This window comes from Polypterus senegalus, chromosome 11, assembly GCF_016835505.1.
Source record: "Polypterus senegalus isolate Bchr_013 chromosome 11, ASM1683550v1, whole genome shotgun sequence".
NCBI lineage: Eukaryota > Metazoa > Chordata > Cladistia > Polypteriformes > Polypteridae > Polypterus > Polypterus senegalus.
This window is the reverse complement of record NC_053164.1, coordinates 25,058,967-25,080,280: the sequence shown is the minus strand read 5'-3', so window position 1 is coordinate 25,080,280 and position 21,314 is coordinate 25,058,967. Positions and strand designations below refer to the sequence as shown.

The following is a 21,314-nucleotide window of genomic DNA, read 5'->3' as shown; positions in this document are numbered from 1 at the left end:
CTGGTGAGGCCTCATCTGGAGTCCTGGGTGCAGTTTTGGTCTTCAGGCTACAAAAAGGACATAGCAGTGCTAGAAAAGGTCCAGAGAAGAGCAACTAGGCTGATTCCATGGCTACAGGGGATTAATTATGAGGAAAGATTAAAAGAGCTGAGCCTTTACAGTTTAAAAAAAAGAAGAATAAGAGGAGACATGATTGAAGTGTTTAAAATTATGAAGGGAATTAGTCCAGTGGACCAAGACTGTGACTTTAAAGTTTATCAAGAATACGAATTTACAATTGGAAACTTGTTAAGAGTAAATTTCGCACAAACATTAGGAAGTTTTTCTTTACACAGAGGACCACAGACACTTGGAATAAGCAACTAAGTAGTGTGGTAGACCTTAGGACTTTAGAGACTTTCAAAACTCAACTTCATGATATGTAGAAGAATTAAGTGGATAGGAATGGCAAGCTTTAGGGGGCAGTTTAAAAATGCACAGCACCCACAAAATGGTGCACAGCTTACAGAGGGCATAGGCTGTGACGCTCTGTTGTCACCGGGTTGTTATCAAACATCGTCACCTTCTTCTTCTTTCGGCTGCTCCCATTAGGGGTCACCACAGCGGATCATCTTCTTCCATATCTTTCTGTCCTCTGCATCTTGTTCTGTTACACCCTTCACGTGCATGTCCCCTCTCACCACATCCATAAACCTTCGCTTAGGCCTTCCTCTTTTCCTCTTCCCTGGCAGCTCTACCCTTAGCATCCTTCTCCCAATATACCCAGCATCTCTCCTCTGCACAAGTCCAAACCAATGCAATCTCACCTCTCTGACTTTGTCTCCCAACCGTCCAACTTGAGCTGACCCTCTAATGTACTCATTTCTAATCCTGTCCATCCTTGTCACACCCAATACAAATCTTAGCATCTTTAACTCTGCTACCTCCAGCTCTGTCTCCTGCTTTCTGGTCAGTGCCACCGTCTCCAACCCATATAACATAGCTGGTCTCACTATCGTCTTGTAGACCTTCCCTTTCACTCTTGCTGATACCCGTCTGTCACAAATCACTCCTGACACTCTTCTCCACCTATTCCATCCTGCCTGCACTCTCTATTTCACCTCTATTCCGCAATCCCCGTTACTCAGTACTGTTGATCCTAAGTATTTAAACTCATCCAACTTCGTCAACTCTACTCCCTCCATCCTCACCATTCCACTGACCTCCCTCTCATTCACACACATGTATTCTGTCTTGGTGGTCCTACTGAGCTTCATTCTTCTCCTCTCTAGAGCATATCTCCACCTCTTCAAGGTCTCCTCAACCTGCTCCCTACTATCGCTACAGATCACAATGTCATCAGCAAACATCATAGTCCATGGTGACTCCTGTCTAATCTCGTATGTCAACCTGTCCATCACCATTGCAAATAAGAAAGGGCTCAGAGCCGATCACTGATGTAATTCCACCACCACCTTGAATGCATCCGTCACTTCTACCACAGACCTCACCACTGTCACACTCCCCTCGTACATATCCTGTGCAACTTTTTACGTACTTCTCTGCCACTCCCGACTTCCTCATACAATACCACAGCTCCTCTCGAGGCACCCTGTCATATGCTTTCTCCAGGTCCACAAAGACGCAATGCAACTCCTTCTGGCCTTCTCTAAACTTCTCCATCAACATCCTCAGAGCAAACATTGCATCTGTGGTGCTCTTTCTTGGCATGAAACCATCCTGCTGGTCACTAATCATCACCTCCCTTCTTAACTGAGCATCCACTACTCTTTCCCATAACTCATGCTGTGGCTCATCAATTTTATCCCCCTGTAGTTACTGCAGTCCTGCACATCCCCATTATTCTTATCAAACATCGTCACCGCCGTGCATTAATGCAGTGACACATTAATCAAAACACCACATTACATGTGGAGACTAAACATCTGCCGCTGGTTGTTGTTGCTGTTGTTTTTTAGCTAAGGCAGTCATTCTGCTGATACTGTTGTGCAAAAACTGTTTCATACACAAAATTATTACAAATATATGTATGGCTATGTGTATAAGGTGTAATGAAACCTAAATAAATTTTGTGTTTAGACTCATATTCAAGGTATGTCATTATGTATTGTCTCACGTGCACACATAGAAGACAGCTTAAGGGCTCTAGTGGTGGTAATTACTCACTGAACAAGGGGTTGGCGCTGTTGTCTAATGCCTTCTGTCTTCCTCCATCTACAGAATGGAAGACTGGCAGCCATTCCATTTGCTGACATCATGTCCGTTGTCTGCCTTCCTGGACCCGCCCCTTCCTGTCAGGATCATATAAAATCACAGACATCGCCATCTCGGATCAGTCATGTTGTGGACTCATGTTTGAAAAGTTGTTAAACTGATTCTTTCCCAAACAACTGTTTGTTGCTTTCTTGTAAATACACAGGGTCACCGGGTGATGCCCCAACACTTTATTACCTCATTTGTGATTTCATTACAGTATATACAAATATTACAAAATCCAAAAATATCCAAAATACTTTTGGTCTCAGGCATTTTGGATTAGGGATGCTCAACCTGTACTACATTTATGATCATTGGCTCTTATGTAGTTGCTAACTTAGTAGGAATAATTTGAAATGAATTGAGTTTTTTCTCTAGGAACATTTTATTTGCAAGGTTAATTGCCACCTCAAAATTGTCCTGGTATGAATTCATTTAGGTTTTGGAGGGCATTGTTCCATTAAAGAAGATGGATGGTTGTGTGTGAACAAATCCCATGGTGTGTTAGTATTTAGTTCTGCCTTTATGCCCCATACTACCAAGGGGACACCCCATGACAATGTCATTTAAAATAATATATGTATAAAAATACTTTTTAAAAACCATGCTTATATTAAGTTAAAAAGTGTACTAAAAAGATAAGTCTCCCATACATTACGTGTAAAATACAAGCGTGGGTACTTACCATCAATCAACATTCAAAAAGTGCCCACTCTGTTATTTTACAAGTAATATAAGCATGTTTTTTAAAAAGTATTTTATATATATATATATATATTGTTTTCAAATTTTTAATCTTGGGTTTGTTTTAGTTTAATTTTGTAATCAATATTTTAAAACTTCCTTTAATATTTCTATCTGTTACTAGTGCCATCTATTGGTGAAATCTTGAACTGTTCTTCATATGAAAATTTCATTTCTTAATTAACATGGATTAATTGATTAATTAGTGAAACTGATTACTGATTCACGTATTGTCATCGGAAGTAAGTGTGCAAAATTTCAAGTCATTTGGACAATAGGAAGTGGGTTAAATATCGACTACAAGATTTGTACCACAGGTGAAGTTAAAATAAGCGCGGTAATAATAATAAATAATAAAATGAGTTCTGAAAGTCAAATGTTAAAAATAAGGCTTTTGTGCCACAAGATACAGAAAAGAGAGTTGCTAATTAGAGAAAATATTAATTCCAAAACTGCCTGCTTTTATCAAACATGGAAAAGGTTGAGCATTATATCAGAAGGTGAAAATGAAAAAATATCTTTATATGGGCAGAGGTCAAAAATCAGGAAAGCACACAATATCAAACACCAAAGACTAAAACAACAATTAAACACATAAGAGTCTGACTATCAGGAATTAAAGAAGCTTGCTAGCACCATGACAGTTTTAGTAACAATCCAAAAAAGTGGAGTCCATAAGTAACATAATGATGAACATTTATTACAAACAGGAAATAACAAAAAAATAACTACAAAGAACAAACTCCCAGAATCATTACATGCAATATGTCACTTTATTATACAGTGTGGTCCAGATCTAATTATGCAATTTTTATTACGCTTTAACTTAGTAAGTTTGTTACATAGAGAATTCACAAAAATTTATTTTTGTTGCCTATAGGTGGCAGCACCTGCCCTACCTTCCAAAATGGCGGGAGACGGTTGTCAGTCAAAGAGCAATTCTTTTGGCTTGTATTGTTTTCCTGCATTACACTAAAAGTTGCATAATTAGATCTGGACCATCCTATACATTTATTATAGATTCAGTTTTCACTTCATTAATTTCCTAGCTGTGATTTATTCAGCATGGTGACAAGTCTCTTTTATTTCTTTTGTAAGGCTCTACTGGACTTTTCGAGACAGCAAATACCTGTACATGTTGATGGAGGTGTGCCTAGGGGGAGAATTATGGACTCTGCTGAGAGACAGGTACCTGCAATCTTGACTCTGGCCTGCCAGCCATCTACTGGTCACTCCCTGTCCTGCATATCTGGTTTGTTTTCTTTACCAATGCATACTGTGCAGAAGGGAACACATCCATCACATCAGACTGTGCTCTAGCATTGTGCCTTTGTGCCTTATTCTAAAGGCATTTAAGAGCTTAAGGATGGGCATTGCATGTTGAATTCCAACTGCTGGTCTTAGTTACTTCCATTTTGTCATTTGGTTCCAGTGGTTTTGACTTTTGCTGTTTCACCTTCTATATGATTTTGATACTGTGTGTGTTTAATCTATACTAATAAAAGGCAAAGCCCTCACTGACTGACTTGACTTACTGACTCACTCACTCACTCACTCACTGACTAATCACTAATTCTCCAACTTCCCGTGTAGGTAGAAGGCTGAAATTTGGCAGGCTTATTTCTTACAGCTTACTTACAAAAGTTAAGCAGGTTTCATTTCGAAATTCTACACGTAACGGTCATAACGGTCGACAACGTCCGCCATGTTGAACTTTCTTATTTATGACCCTATCTTCACAAAATTTGGTAGGCGGCTTCCCTGCGCTAACCGAAACCGATGTACGTACTTATTTCGGAGGTATGACGCCACTGTCAGCTGCCATATTGAACTTTTCCAACAGCACTAATTCTCCAACTTCCCGTGTAGGTGGAAGGCTGAAATTTGGTACTTATTTCGGTGGTATGATGCCACTGTCGGCCTCCATATTGAACTTTTCAATGGTCTTTGTTACTTATGGGCCCATCTTCAAGATATTTGGTACGCGGGTTCCCAACGCTAACTGAATCCTACTTACGTACATATATACGTAAATAGCCTGCAGCTCAGTCACCGTGTGAGGCGGCGTTGGGTCCCCCATCCCAACGCCTCCCACATTGTTAGCTGCCTGCCTATATAAGGCTGTCCGTCGCTTCAGTCTCTACATTCCCTTCCTTGCTTTGCCACGGGATTCACGTCTCCCTGCTTATAACTACAGCCTTTTTATTTAATCCACGGCTTCTCTGCTGTTTTATTGTTCATTTATTACAATTATAGTTATTATGTAGGTATTTTAGACTTACTTTACATTGTTCAGGTACCCATTTCCTTTATCATTCCAACCGTACCTTCATTACCATGTCTATCGAGGTGATCACCATCGATCAAAGAACTGTCACTTACCGAGTGGTTTCAATGCCCGGAGATGGCACCTACCTTTTCCATTCTCTTTGTTACATATTGCACGGCCATATCAGACTCACTCTTGATATCCGGAGAAACATTGTGTCTTATGTATTGAATGACTGGGACAGGTTCAAGGTGTGGACTGATGACAGTACAGGAGATAATTATACTACACAGGAGCACTAGATGACTTAAATGCTTAAGCCCTTCACCTATGCATCTGCATGTGAGTTGATGGCTGCCGGTGAATTGTTCGGTTGTCGCTTTCAAGTGTACCGAAATGGCCAAATATTTTAAACCTTTTGACAACCGCCAATGCCTCTTAAACATCTTAGATTGACAGGTGACGATTTGAGTAGTGGACACTTTGATGTTTATGAATGTTTAAACTCTCAAAAGCTGGATGCGAAGTTATCGATGAAACCGGTTGTATGTTTACAACGCTTGACAGATGCCGAATGTCTCTTCAACACAAGTCCTAGAAATACTGTCGTAATTGAAACAAATCATGACACTCAAACCGATTATGACAGCAGCAATCCAAGTTGTGAAATTTGAAACAAGATTACTGTTCACATGGCCAACTGTACGTTGCATGCTGAAGAGTAAGCTCAGTGCACGGCTTGGTCATATTACAACCGGAGGGCCGAACTCACAATGTGGTATACAAAGAGATCCTTAACAAATAATTATTGGTATGTTTTCCCTCAGTTTAAAAAGGTTTAATTTTCTTCTTAATAGAAATTTTAAGGCAGTACTTTGCCGCTGCGAAGCGCGGGTATTTTGCTAGTTAACTAATAAAACAATTTAATTATTTCCCATCTTCAAGAATTTTATGCATTGATTCATCAACTCCATGTTGCTCTTGTGATCACCACTTTACTTCTCAAAGTGGGAGTGCTGCACTGAACAGAGAAAAGGTCTTCTTGCTTAGCATCCATTCCCTTTATCAATCCACTCACATGAATTTTCTGCCCTGAATTTTACACACTCTCACACTTCTCAGTTTGTGTCCATCCATTTGTTTCCCAAACCCCATGCTCAGAACATTGGCTTAGACCCTGCTTGTTTTTGATCACAAATTTTCTCTTTCCTCTGTTGGTCATTTTTTGTTAACTCTGCACTTTGTGCCTTTATGTTTTTCAACACCTCTAGTGTAGCAATCATTAAACCCACTGTTACCCCATTTTATAGAAATGAGTTGAAGATTCTTTTGTTGCTGTCTCCAGCAGGGAGCGCTTGCTTCCTGGGATTGTGTTCTTTATTGAACATACTCAAGCCATACATATCCCTTCAGTAACTATGGCGGAAGTAATCAGGCGAGAGCAATATGGTACAAAAGAAACATATGTAGCTTCCACCCGCAAAATACAATGTATAATTATTAATACATACATATCCAGGCTGGCGAGAAGCCGATGGTACGTACAGTCATCATTCCGTTCTTCACTGGGGAATGCTGACAACTGTAAGATTCTGATCCGGTAGGGTAGGGGGGGCAGCATTGGTTAGCTTCTAGCTTTGACATGGTTCCTCATCATGATAAATACTCGCATATTTGCATATTCATAGAATTTGGTATGAATCTTGCCAGGTTTGGGAAACTGCCATCTGAGCTGACTATGTTGTTTCTGGACTGAGGCCGAGTAGCACCTTCCTCTGTTCTAATCACTCACAGCCTCTGTCTGTAAATAACTCTCCCTGAGATTGTTCACAGAGAGAACTCTGAATAGAAGACAGGGACCAACTAGCCTACACAAGTCGTCTTCCACCTCTTCATATACATTTTTTTTGTCAGCCTTACCTTGTCAGTTTATTAATGGCTTTAAAATAAATTACAGATTACAGTGGTTTTGAAGTAAATTTCACAGATTAAAGTGACACCCTTCAAACCTATTACCACATTTGCTCATACTACCATTTTCTAATTTAAAATAAATGACTTCACAATATTGTAGTATTTAAAATCTTTAGTCACACCGAGCTTTTTGGGACCAAAATGTACCTTCCAGAGTACTTTTTAGTTAACATTTACCTATATACTTTATAAACATATAAGCTTATATACTTGTGTTTAAGTTCTCCCGCATATAAGTAGGGGCTTGATTTTACCGTATAATTTCTGGTATTTTATAATGTCAGTCATATAAGTTGAATGCGGAAAACTCACGCTGTTGGTCCAAGAGATTATGATATGCTAACGCGCACCTGAGAGAGTAACCACGGAGCACACGGTCTTTTTGTTTTCTATATATCGTGCCTACACGACCACACAGTAATACCCAAACTATTCTGAAGCGACGTTTGCACTGTTTTGTGTTTTTTGTATCTCACACCCTCATACACCTTTATGGTAAGAACATCCCTTATCTACGATGGAGTGTTCAATCAGAAGAAAATTTGAAGCTGGTTTTAAATTAAAAGTCGTTGATGTGGCGAAAGAAATTGGTAACTGCGCTGCTGCAACAAAATTCGATGTGTCTGAGAAACTGATTCGAGATTGGAGGAGGCAAGAAGATGTAAATATACACTCGTATAAGTCGGGGTCGGATTTTATGATCGATTTTTCGGGTTTCAAGACCCAACCTATACGCAAATACGTATATAGAGTAATATATTGAGAAAATAGCCACTTTAACATTATGGTGAAGAGCTAGATTAGAACAAGCATATTCTGCATTTGTAAAAATGAAAAGCACCTTTTGTAATAGACTACTAAATCTAACGTTGACGATTCCGACTCTTCTTTACATTCATGAGCCATAGATACTTAAATCAGACACTCTGTGCAGGATAATCACATTTAAGATGGGACATTCTATGTATATTGTGGACAGAGTGAACTACTAATGAGAGAGCTTAGGAGCACGTACTGATACAGCGCATTGCAGCACCCACCACATGACAAGCCAACTCAGGATCCCAGATTAAGACCCGAGTGCAGCCATGCAATGGGTGACAACTCAGCACCACAATAGTTCAGATGGAGTGGCACAGTGTGGGGTTTTTTATGGTGGCTGGAGTACCAATTCTGCCACCAACCCCCAAGTTTTCCCCTACAGGTTGAAGAGGTTAAATTGAATAAGACCCTGGGGGATGAAAATATAACAAAAAAACAAGAGCACTGAAATACTTTTAGCACAAATAAAGACATGAAAAGTACAAAATATTACAATAACAATGTAAAACAATTGACAGATGAGAGGAGACCAATCAGTCCATCAGGCTTGTTTGTTTAGCTAATAGTTAAGCTGTCCCAATATCTCTGGATACTTCTTAAAGGTTTCTCCTTTACAAAATTGTTTGGTAGTTTATTCCAGATTCCCACAACATTTTTCGTAAAGAAGAGGGGCTTTCTGGCTTATAATACAATACAATACAGTTTATTTTTGTATGGCCCAAAATCACACAGAAAGTGCCGCAATGAGCTTTAACAGGCCCTGCCTCTTGACAGCCCCCCAGCCTTGACTCTCTGAGAAGACAAGGAAAAACTCCTAAAAAACCCCAGTAGGGAAAAAATGGAAGAAACCTTAGGAAAGGCAGTTCAAAGAGAGACCCGCTTTCCAGGTAGGTTGGGTGTGCAGTGGGTGTCAAAAGAAGAGGCTCAATACAATACAATAAAATAGACAGAACAGAACAAATCCTCAAAACAGCATAAAAATAAAAATTTTAGAAGTACAGAAAAGAATTTAACAGTAGATGATATCACAGAATATGATTTGGATATTTTTAGAGTCCAGGAGACCTCAACCATCAAGCTGCCGCCCCCATTTGGCCATCCCATGGCTGAAACAGTGCTAGGCCAGCCTATCCGATGAAAGGACCCCTCTTTCCCATGATTCCTGCGATCCTCCATCAGGGATGACTTTACCATAGTCAGGCAAACAACTTGGCAGGTGGGCCTTGGCACCAATTTCCACATTTGAGTACCGAGAACAGAAACAGAATGGGTGAGGGTTAGTATCAAATTATAACTGTCATGGCTTCAGTCCTAATTGCACTTCCCCTTGAATCCCACTGCTGTCCTTGAGTATGTTATTCACTGTTAACTTGAAATAATTCCTTTGAATGTAGTTTATCATTGTATTTGAAAATTTTGAAGACATGAATTAGGTCCTCATGCAATCTCCTCTGCTCGAGGCTAAACAGGTTCAGTGTTTCTTAAACTATGGATCACAACTCGTGTGATGTGTGAGCTTAGGAAAGGGCTGTGAATGGTTTGCAGATACGACCGGGGGCGATTCTCCAAGTGGGATGCGAGATGACAAGAGGCGGTGATTCTACAATGGCGATGGTTACCCTGGATGATGCACCGCAGCGATTGTGGGTCATGAAGCCACAAAAAAAAAGGAATTAAAAGCTTAAGAGCCACTGCTCTGAGTCTGTCACAGTACGACATGTCCTTAAGCCCTCAGATGTACTTATTTGCTCTCCTCTGCACAGCTTCAAGTGCTGCTATGTTTTTCTTGTAGTGTGGTGAGCAGAATTCCACACAATACTGTAAATGTGATCTCACTAGAGTGTTATATAGTCTGAGCATAATATTTAACTGTTTTAATGGTATAACCTAACAATTTATTTGCCTTTTTAATAAATTCTGCAGATTGCTTAGATGATGAAACTGTTGTATCAACATAAACCATTAAATACATTATAGCAGGACAGATTGAAGAAAGACACACAAGAGGAAGGAGAAGAATGTTCTGGATGAATAATTTGAGAAACTGGACAGGATACACACAGCAAGAGAAAGACAGAGATACGCCATGCTATTAGCCAGCCTCAGTTCCTGGGATAGAGAGATTTTGATAATTAGGTCTATTGTGGTTCTTTAAAATAGACTACAACTCCCAGGAGCCGTATATTCATGCTGAAGGATTTCTGTATGTATTAGTAACAAATGATGGAAGAGCAACTGGGACGTGGTGGAAGATCATTTATTACAGTCAGTTAAAGTAGAGCAGCACCTCTCATACTCAGTCATGGGGACGCCATGTGGCTAGCTGCAGGTTTTTGCTTAAACCAACTTCTGTTTTTAATTGGACTTCTGTTAATTCCCTGTGTTTTTAGATATTACAAAACTAAGTTTTTAAATTTTTGTTAGAATACAGTAATCATGTATCCATTTTACAGTGTCACACAGGTGTATTTTATAATTTGTTTTTAAGATTTTCGTTATCTTTGTGTTTGTCATTCAGCTTTTCCAGGTGCTCTGGTTATTTAATCCACTATACACTAGTGAGTACTAAATGAGCACTCGGGCGCCTAATCTGTTCATTGTTAATTGTCCTTATTAAGATACAAGTAAGAAAGAAAATTGCACAGAAAAAAACTAAAATTAAATTAATTGGAAAACAAAAGACAGCTGAGCATTAAAAAGCCATAGCAAAAAATGCAAATATCTCTAAATGCCCTGTAAATTTAGAAATTCACACTGCTGTGCTCTTCTAAATGCAGAATAAAAAAAAAGACACAAAGACCAGCTAAGTAAATGGGATCAATTTGAAGGAAAAGGCTCTCAGATTGTAAAACCTGCAGCCTCATGGGGTTCCCAGGATGGAGCTTGAGAACCACTAAAATAGTCTTACTGTATATATAAACGTCTTTGTGTGTCTGTATGTCTGTCCGGTCGAGAAGTGAGAGGTGGAGTCGGGGTGAAGGCTCCGCCTCCGAGGAAACAGACAACTCGCTTAGCCGCTAATAACACAAGCGATGTGAGCACGTCAGCAAAACGAAACCTCCAAAGAACGACAAAGTTGCTTAACATCAGCAAAACGGTATCCCTTTTACTTTTCCGCTAATACACAAGCGAGACGAGCACGTCGGCAAAACGAATCCTCCTAGGAGAGAGACGTCCAGAGTAGTTCCTTTCAATTACCTGACATCTCTACATTTTGATTTTTTTTTTCTGATGATTTCAATAGTTTCTAGGACCCCGGGCTTTTTACAGCACGGACTTAGTGTATGAATAATATTCAGGGCAAGTATAACATGGTGAGAAGAAATCTCTGTTAGTACGATTAGGGGCCTCGTTTGTAAAGCTTTCATATCCACAAAAAGAGGCTCAAAATGTGCGTATGCAACTTCCCACACAAACGCTGGCATTTATAAATGAAAACCTGACATGATAGCTAGTGTGCGTATAGTTACATCAACTCTGACCCATGCGGACCCAACACACTGGGAAATGACGACTCCCTCAATCAAGTAAGGAAATATAGCTAAACCAGCTCACGTGTATAATAATTCATATCATTGGCCCGTTACCATAATGTGCATTTATGTTACAAACATATTAGACCTCAAAAGTGATGAATATGATGCACAGACTATAATCCATCAGGGCTGTTGCCTAAATTAATTGCACAGAATCAAATACAAGCTTAGAAGTTTACCCTCAAAAATACAAACTGTATGAAATGGAAATGTGTTATTAGACATATACTGTATAAATGAAAGACCTGTGTGTGTGTGGAGCAGCCCGCTCAGCTCACACTCAAACACAGCCTCTGAATGGCACATGCATGCACTTTTACATTTTTTCAGCACTTGCATGCACCTCACTTCTCACTATGAAAGACCTGCGTGCAGCAAACATCACCGTGCAACAACATCGTGCTAATGACACAGATGAAGAGGCACAACATTGAAAGGAAGCCAATACCGCGGCTCAACAACATGCAAATGAAACACCTCAGTAATGAAGTGCAAGGCCTGGAGTTTTCATATAAAGCATTGTCTATCTGGAGGTATTTTCTCAAGACAAAGATTAATAGGACTCACATGCCAGCGATACGGCTAAGATATTGTCTTACCAGTGTCTTCTTACGAAGCTAGTGGGGCAGCAAGCACAGGTGGGTCCACATCCTCTGCACTGCGTAATTCTTAAAGAGTTACCTGACGCCTCTCCAAGTTCACAAATGGAGTAAAACTGCTAGGGAGTCTTCAGGTTATTTTTTTTGTCCTGAAGACCACACACAGGTAGTATATACTGTACATATATATGAAACCACACTATGTAGATAATATACATTTTCCTTTGTAATACACTAGGGCAGGGGTCCTCAATCACGGTCCTGGAGAGGCGCAGTGGCTGCAGGTTTTTGCTCCAACCCAGTTGCTTAATAAAAAGCACTTATTGCTAAAGTAACACTTCTGCTTCACTTTAGTGATTTTGAGCCCTTATTGCTTAATTTTGTCTTAAACAGCTATTTTAATTGCTCCTTATTATCAATAACATGCAAATGACAAGAGAGAGCAGCATTTCTCCATTTAGCTTATTTACATTTACACCTGTATGTATTTATCTGCACTATTGGGTTTAATTAAATACTTGGAAGAAAAATGAAGAGAAAAAAGTGAAGGGCTGAGAATTACTCGTCCATTTTAGCCTACAAATCATTTGCATGATAGAAAGGGAAGGAAAATCTAAGATATGAGAATGACCTGACATAGCAGAGTTAATTTAATTTCATAGCTTGTTAGTGCTTTATTGGCAAGAATTGCTTTCTAATTAAGCAACCAGGTCAGAACAAAAACCTGCAGCCACTGCGGCTCTCCAGGACTGGGATTGAGGACCCCTGCACTAGGGGGCTCTGCCCCCTGCTTGCTTCGCTCGCCAACCCCTGTGCGGGCCCTACGCGCTAGTCATTTCACAGATCTGCCGCTTGCAACAAATCGTGCTGTGCTTTTGGATAAATATGAATATGAACTCTGTCTTTGATATCTCCATCTTTCGAAACTATTAGCACTAACAATTCGTATCATGTTGGTTTATTTTATATGCAAGTGTGATCTTTCAGATTCATATAGAAATCCAAGAAAACTTCTTTGTCCATGTTTTTCAGATAAATTTCATGTAAAGTGCGATACTTTTGGACGTATGGATTTGTATCCATTATTGGCTGTAGAATTTTGAATACGTCCAGTCGTTTAACTCTTTCGATTCTATGTTGTATCACTTCTCCGTGATCATAAAAATACACCTGACCGAATTGTGGTTTCTTTGAAATTAAACTTGTAGTAGCTTTGATTGTTGCGGGACCACAGATTCTCATAGTGTATAGTCCTGAATCATGTAAATCTACGTTTTGAATAATGCAAACGTGAGCAGATTATGGTCGATTCAGATATTTTGCATGTAGTGTTTGTGGATTTCACTTTCACCAAATAACAAATCTTTTATTTCTTGTGGATTTCATTACATCTTGCCTGAAGAAGGGGCCTGAGTTGCCTCGAAAGCTTGCATACGGTAATCTTTTTAGTTAGCCAATAAAAGGTGTCATTTTGCTTGGCTTTTCTCTACATTCATAATGGCTAACACGGTACAACAACCTAGTACTACTTTCACCAAATAACAAATCTTTTAATTCTCGCAGATACGCCTCTTCATTGGGAAGAAACACTACTTTTCCCTGATGGCAACACAAATTAGATGATCCACAAGTCTTTGACTTAAACTTTAAAGCCGAACAATATCTACCTACTTCTGTCATATCACCTATGTCCATATATTCCATCTCTTTTCGCTGGTCTGTTATTTCACTGAGTAATAATTTCCGTTTGTTAGCACTAATGTGATTTTTACTATCAGTTTTTTGAGACTTTAGAATTTTAGTACTTTCATAATCTTTAACCTGCTATTTCCTCCCCTGCTTGCACCTGCTAGGTTTTCAATTCCACTTGGTCTGGGCTGATTATAACTTTCCTTATTTTATGAATTTGCACTTAGATTATTATTGTTCTTTTTTGAATTCTTTTCTCTCCAACGCTTTTGGGCATCTTTTCAATGTGCTGGCCTTTCTTCTTCATTTAGTCGTTGACGCTTCATCTAGAACGTATAAAATTATTGTCCAGAAAAGGACTACATTGAAGGAAATGAATAGATTGCATGTCTTGTATTAAAATGAGGGAAACATAAAAATTTATAAGAGCTGAGAGCACAGGAACTGTGTCTGACAATAGCATTCACAAGAATGAGAGGTGAGTGGACTGTGGGCATTGTTAAATCTCTTGACACAAAGTCTCGTCTCACTGGACTTGGAATTATCTCTCTGAAAAAGTCTTCTCTCGTCCCAAGATTTTTTTATATAATAGAGAGACAATACCAAACTAGTAGGTATTGTGGATAATCTAGAATCCACATGGACAGCATACAGGCTTGGTTCAGATATGTGGACAATGACATTTAATTTAAGTAAGTGTAAGACAGGAAGTCGAAATGTTAGATTTCAAAACACAGTTCGATGTCTGAAATTTTAAAGTACACATTATGAGAGGGACCTAAAAGTCGTAGTGCACTGTATCGCTATCTACATCAGGACAGTGTGCAGAGGACATTAAGAGGGCTAACAGAATACTGTATTAGGTTATATAGCATGTGTTGAGTGCGAGTCATGCAATGTTACACTAGAGCTTTAAAATGCACGATTGAGGCATCACGTAGAGTACTGTGCTCAGTTTTGGTCTCCATGATACAAGAAACAGATAGCAGCACTAGAGGAAATCCAGCAGAGAACAACTTAGTTGATTCAGGAACTGAGAGGTATGAATTATGATTAGAGAATTGGAGATGCTGTTCCTTTTCAGTTTACGCAAACAGAGGTGACGTGACTGAATTATTTAAAATTAAGAATAACACTAGTACAGTGATTCCCAGTGGTTACTGGGAAATAATTTCTTCAACAAAGTATAAGGACACAAATGTTGGAAAGTTTTTGTCCATACCTAGAATCGTAGACATATGAAAAGCAGGACTAATAGGCACCTCAAAATATCAACCTGTCTATTTTGGAGAAATTAGATGGTTGGAATGGATGAGCTCTGTTGGGTTGAACGGCCTGTTCTCGTCAAAGGTTTTTATTCTGTATGTTCTCATGCTCTTATCTAATCATGCTTATTGTATTTTTCTTTATTACAGTTTTTTGGCTTTTGGGTTGTGCGTGTGTGTGTTAGATTAGTCTGTGGGTCTAAATTCTCTCTGTATGTTTTATCAAGATTGGGCCCCTTTGTGAACTGATGCAGTGCTCAGGTCTGTTACTTACCTTGATTCCAGTGCTACCAGCCTAACGTTTGCCCACCCTTGGCACTGAATTGAATTCTGTTGCTTGCCTACAGTATGTTCTGATGGACTGTGTGCCCTAGTAGTGCCAATGGTGTTGGACCTTTCTATATTCGTCTTTGTATTTCAGAGGCTCATTTGACGAAGCCACAACTCGCTTCTACACAGCCTGTGTTGTTGAGGCTTTAGCTTACCTCCATTGTCGGGGAATTATCTACAGAGACCTGAAGCCTGAAAATATCCTCCTTGATCACTGTGGCTATGCTAAACTGGTAACAATGGATTTATTTTGGTATTCTAGTTCCCATTGACATTTTTATTTGCCATAATAACGCCTCTTGCACTTTTCCTTTTCCTGCAGGTTGACTTTGGTTTTGCAAAACAGATTGGCTTTGGAAAGAAAACATGGACATTTTGTGGCACTCCGGAATATGTGGCCCCTGAGATCATTCTGAACAAGGGTCACGACATCTCAGCAGATTACTGGTCCCTGGGAATTCTGATATTTGAGCTACTGAGTGGCAGGTTTGTGATGAGTGATTAGTCGTCCAATTGGTTAACATCAAGAACAGCCATGGACAATGACAAGCAGTTTCTTAATTAGAGTATTGAGGCCTGTAATTGAGTCCCATGCCCATTTATTTATTATTACCCTTTGCTTCTTCATCTGAGCATCACAGTTATTTGCTTCCCAAGCACAGCAGACCAAACCAGATTTCACTTTCTCCAATACCATTCTCCAAAACCTTAATGAGGATACCCACGCATACCCAGTAATATATTCCTGCTAGCATGCCCTGTATGTGGCACTAGGTCTCTGGTCAGTGGGCCAATGCCTCCCATGGAAGCACCCAAAATTCACACTCATCAGATACCTAACAGACCATAACTGACCACCCCAGATCTGAAGCAGTAATATTCCTTCTATGAAATTCTCCCCCATTGTCGAGCTCCTCACCCTGAGTCCGGCAACTCTGCAAAAGGACTCCGTATGGCCACTCACAGACTTAATATCATTCTTTTGGTTACTGGCTGTATATTGAACAGTAACACAACAGATTCCACTTCACCTCCATTGGTCACTCCTACACCAGCAGCACAGTTGTTGCTGCACTAGAGCCAACAATTGTCTTCATGCTCACTGATGAATATGACCCTACAGTACTCAGCATAATACTCCACCTGGGACAGGTGGTACCCCCTCAACTGCAGAGATCAATCCACTAATCTCCATTAGGCAGGCGTGACCTCACATTTATCTTTTTCACCCATACATCATCATACATGGCTGTCTATTCTGGTAGGCCCACCAGATAACTGGCCAAAAGTGTAATGCCACTCATAACAGCCAAATATGCACCCCTCATATTTCCAAACTGGATACTCTGAAACTCCACTTTCTGAACCTGCTCTTTCCATCATGTAGTCATGGGGAGCTGGAGTACATGCTTGCCACAATAGGATGAAGGCAGTCACCAGTCCCAAATGGGCAGCAGTTCAATAGCAGCACATTCATGCCCACTCCCACTTAGAGCTGGTGTACAGTCATCAATTGATCTGATATCACTCTGCATCAATGTGGAACCTGAGCTTCCTCAACTTCTGCCTGGATTATATATGGGTATTTCAGCCTTCTTCTCACATCTCAATAACATGTTATTTGGTTTAACGTGAAGGCAGCTTACCCAAACCCAATTTCCCCAGTCTCACAGCAATTCTAGAGAAACATCACAGTGCTACCATGCCAGTCCATACTGACTGAGTTTTAGTCTATAGTTTGCTACATGCTACTAAAGCTCCACTTAGACTGCAGGTGAAAGTGACTCAGTTTTAATTTTTGGCTCATGTCCTATTTTTTGTTTGACTGTTCAAATACATTTTGGAAGCTATCAGAATTTGCTATGGCTGTGTATCAACATCTAACCTGAATTAGCAAAATTAATAAAAATGTACAGTCGTCACCAAAAGTTTTGAGAATAACACAAGTATTGGTTTTCACAAGTTTGCTGCTTCAGTGTTTTTAGATCTTTTGTCAGATGTTTCTGTGGTATACTGAAGTAGAATTACAAGCAATTCCTAAGTTTCAAAGGCTTACATTGACAATTACATGAAGCTTTTGCAGAGTTCACATTTGCAGTGTTGGCCCTTCTTTCTATTTCAAGACCTCTGCAATTCACCCTGGCAAGCTGTCAATAAACTACTGGGCCAAATCCTGACTGATGGCAGCCCATTCATGTATAATCAATGCTTGGAGTTTGTCAGAATTTGTGGGTTTTTGTTTGTCCACCCTTCTCTTGAGGATCAGCCACAAGTTCTCAATGGGATTAAGGTCTGGGGAGTTTCCTGGCCATGGACCCAAAATTTCGATGTTTTGTTCCCTGAGCCACTAAGTTATCATTTGTGTTTTATGGCCTAGGGCTCCATCATACTGGAAAAAGCATTGTTGGTCACCAAACTGTTCTTGGATGGTTGGGAGAAGTTGCACTGCATTTTTATCCCTTTAATTAAAATTGTTTTGTTTTTATCAGTATACTGCTGGAGTATGTGAATTTCCCCTTGGGGATTAATAAAGTATCTATCTATCTATCTATCTATCTATCTATCTATCTATCTATCTATCTATCTATCTATCTATCTATCTATCTATCTATCTATCTATCTATCTATCTATCTAATATATCATGTCTTCCTTTCTATCTATCTTCTATCTATCTTTCTATCTATCTATCTATCTATCTATCTATCTATCTATCTATCTAATATATAATGTCTTTCCTTTCTATCTATCTATCTATCTATCTATCTATCTATCTATCTATCTATCTATCTATCTAATATATAATGCCTTTACTTTCTATCTATCTATCTATCTATCTATCTATCATATAGTACCTTTTACATCTATCTATCTATCTATCTATCTATCTATCTATCTATCTATCTATCTATCTATCTATCTATCAAATATATCATGCTTTTTCCATTCTATCTATCCATCTAACTATCAAATATATCATGCCTTTCCTTTCTATCTATCTATCTATCACTACTGTCTTACTGTCCGTGTGTCTTTCGATTAGTGTGGTCTGGGGTGGGCGTGTCTGAGTCATGGCGTTGGAAGTCGGACGTGTTTTCTGTCTTCTGTAAGTTTTTTTGTTTTTTCTTTATTTCTAACTCCTTTTTCTTATTTTTCTATATCAGGGGGTTTTATTGAATAAGACGCGGCTTTTGCGTGTAGCCATGGCCGCGTCCAAAGGGTCGTCGCCTGGTCTAATGCCTAGGTTTTATGAAAATCTTTCCTGCCGACATGGGGCTAAAGTACTGGTAGAGCTGCACGTTTCGGCTGAAGAGTGTGTTGTGGCTGTCAGTAAAGTTGTTGGCTTTAAGAATGTTCGTTCAGCTTCCAGAATGAATAAAGCGGTGGTGGTAGTTCTTAACGAGGAATTGCTGGTTGATAAACTTGTAGAAGAAGGGATTATTATTAATGGCGCTTTGGTTTCTGTTTTACCTCTGTCAGCACCTGTGAAAAAGATTATTACTGTGTTTCAAATGTCCCACCGTTCTTGAAGAATGATGTTTTGGTGCAGGAACTCAGCTGCTATGGCCAGGTTTTATCAGATATAGTGATGATTCCGTTGGGCTGTAAAATGAGAGAATTGAAACATGTTGTTTCATTTAGGAGGCAGGTTTTTATGGTGTTAAACAACATGAATGAGGACATAAATGTTGCTCTAAGATTCAAGGTTGATGGCTGTGATTATGTGATTTTTGTTACTTCGGACTCGATGAAGTGTTTTAACTGTGGGAGGGCCGGACACAAGGCCTCTCAATGTAAAAATGACACCGTTTTACCAGTGGGCCGAAGCGCTGCCCCTGCTTCAGAGAGTGATGAGACTAAATTTTTCAATATATTAATCATTTGGATGCACCCACAAAATGTTTCTTTGGGTTGGAAAAGAAAGAAGCCCAAAGCAAACTAATTCACATGCTGCACGATGCAGAGGGGAGAGAACTGAGCACCACTGAAGACATCCGAGACTTTGCAGTTTCTTTTTATACAAATTTATTTAAAGACGATTCTATTGATCATTCGGCAATGACTGATTTTCTCAATGGACTTCCTAGGATCCCAAATGATTTTATGCTAAAACTGGACTCTGAAATAACTTTTCAGGAAATGTCTGATTCACTCTCCCATCTAAAGACAGGAAAGTCTCCAGGAATTGATGGCCTTCCCGTTGTGTTCTACAGACAGTTCTGGCCTTTACTGGGGGCTAACGTGCATGCAGTGTTCATGGAAAGCTTAAGAGATGGGAAGTTACCTCTGAGCTGCAAAAGAGCGGTGATTACTCTGCTTCCAAAAAAAGGGAGATCTATGCCAAATAAAGAACTGGCGTCCCGTGAGTCTGCTATGTACAGACTATAAGATTTTCTCCAGGACTTTGGCAAACTGTCTGAGGACTGTAATGAGTTTGGTGGTTAATTCTTGTCAAGCTTACTGTATACCTGACCTCTCCATTTTTGATAACATTTTCTTCATGCGTGATGTGATTGCAGCATCCAAAATGTTTGGCGTTGATCTGAGAATTTTATCTATTGATCAGGAGAAGGCTTTTGATAGAGTTGATCACAGATATTTGTTTAACACCTTGAAATGCTTTGGGTTTGGGGAAAATTTTATCAAAATGATCAGACTCTTGTATACTAAGGTTTTTGGTATTTTAAAGGTTAATGGCACATTGAGTGCCCTTTTCCTGGTCAAGAGGGGAATTCAACAGGGGTGCGCCTTATCAGGGATGTTGTACTCTTTGTCAATTGAGCCATTCCTTTTTCAGATCATTCAGAGACTGCAAGGTCTAGATCTCCCTTCTCGCCCAGTTGCCACTGCTAAATGTTTGGCCTATGCAGACGACGTGTCCATATTTGTCAAATCTGACCATGATGTCAATATGGTAGTTTCATGCCAAACAACGTTTGAGAGCATCTCCTCAGCTAAAGTCAACTGGGCTAAAAGCAATGCTCTCCTATTAGGCTCTTGGGTTGAACGTCCACCACCAAAGCTTCCTGCAAATCTGACCTGGAACAGGAAGTGTTTTCGTTACATTGGGGTGATGTTGGGAGGTGAAGGACTGAATGAGAGTAATTGGGATGGCAATTTGGATCAAGTCAGTGCTCGGCTGAACAAATGGAGATGGATTGTGGCCAAACTGTCTTTTAGAGGGAGAGTAATTGTGGTAAACAACTTAGTTGCGTCGAGCTTTGGCATAAACTCATGTGTGGCGATCCTCCTCTAGGAATGTTACATAAGATCCAAAAACTGTTGGTTGATTTTTTTTGGGATGGTCTGCATTGGCTGCGATAGAGTGTGCTGTTTCTACCAGTGGAACAAGGAGGTCAGGGACTCATCGATGTACCATCAAAGGTCGCAGGCTTTCAACTCCTGGTTATTCAAAAGCTTTTTTTTTGGTTCTCACCATCTGATTTGGAGGGATTTGGCACTTCATTTCTTTTTTCGAGTTGGGGATTATGGATTTGACAAGCAGCTTTTGGTAATGGAAATTAATGAAATGGACCTGTCAGTGTTACCTAAATTTTATAGGGGTGCTTTATTGACCTGGCATCTTGTTTTTAAAAGACATTTCAGGACATCAGGTTGCACGATGAGCCTTTGATTTTTAATTCACTGTTCTCATGCTTTCAACTGAGGAGTAAAAGTTTTACTGATTTATTGATTAGAAATGGGATTTTAAAAATCAGCCACATATATGGGAAGGAGCAACAGACATTTGTGGAGCCTTCAGTTTTGGCTTCAATTTTAGGTTTGAAGTCAGTGCGGATGATCGAGGGCTTTCTGTCTTCTGTGGCCAAA

General features: G+C 39.7%; 1 protein-coding gene across 1 annotated transcript in view; it reads left to right on the top strand.

The window, feature by feature from the left end:
- Positions 1-21,314, top strand: part of LOC120538748 (cGMP-dependent protein kinase 1-like) — a 156,671-nt gene that overhangs the window by 120,864 nt on the left and 14,493 nt on the right. The window contains exons 13-15 of the mRNA XM_039768184.1: positions 4,099-4,188; positions 15,576-15,717; positions 15,807-15,970. Coding sequence (XP_039624118.1) covers positions 4,099-4,188; positions 15,576-15,717; positions 15,807-15,970 — 396 coding nt within the window. The remainder of the gene's footprint in view (positions 1-4,098; positions 4,189-15,575; positions 15,718-15,806; positions 15,971-21,314) is intronic.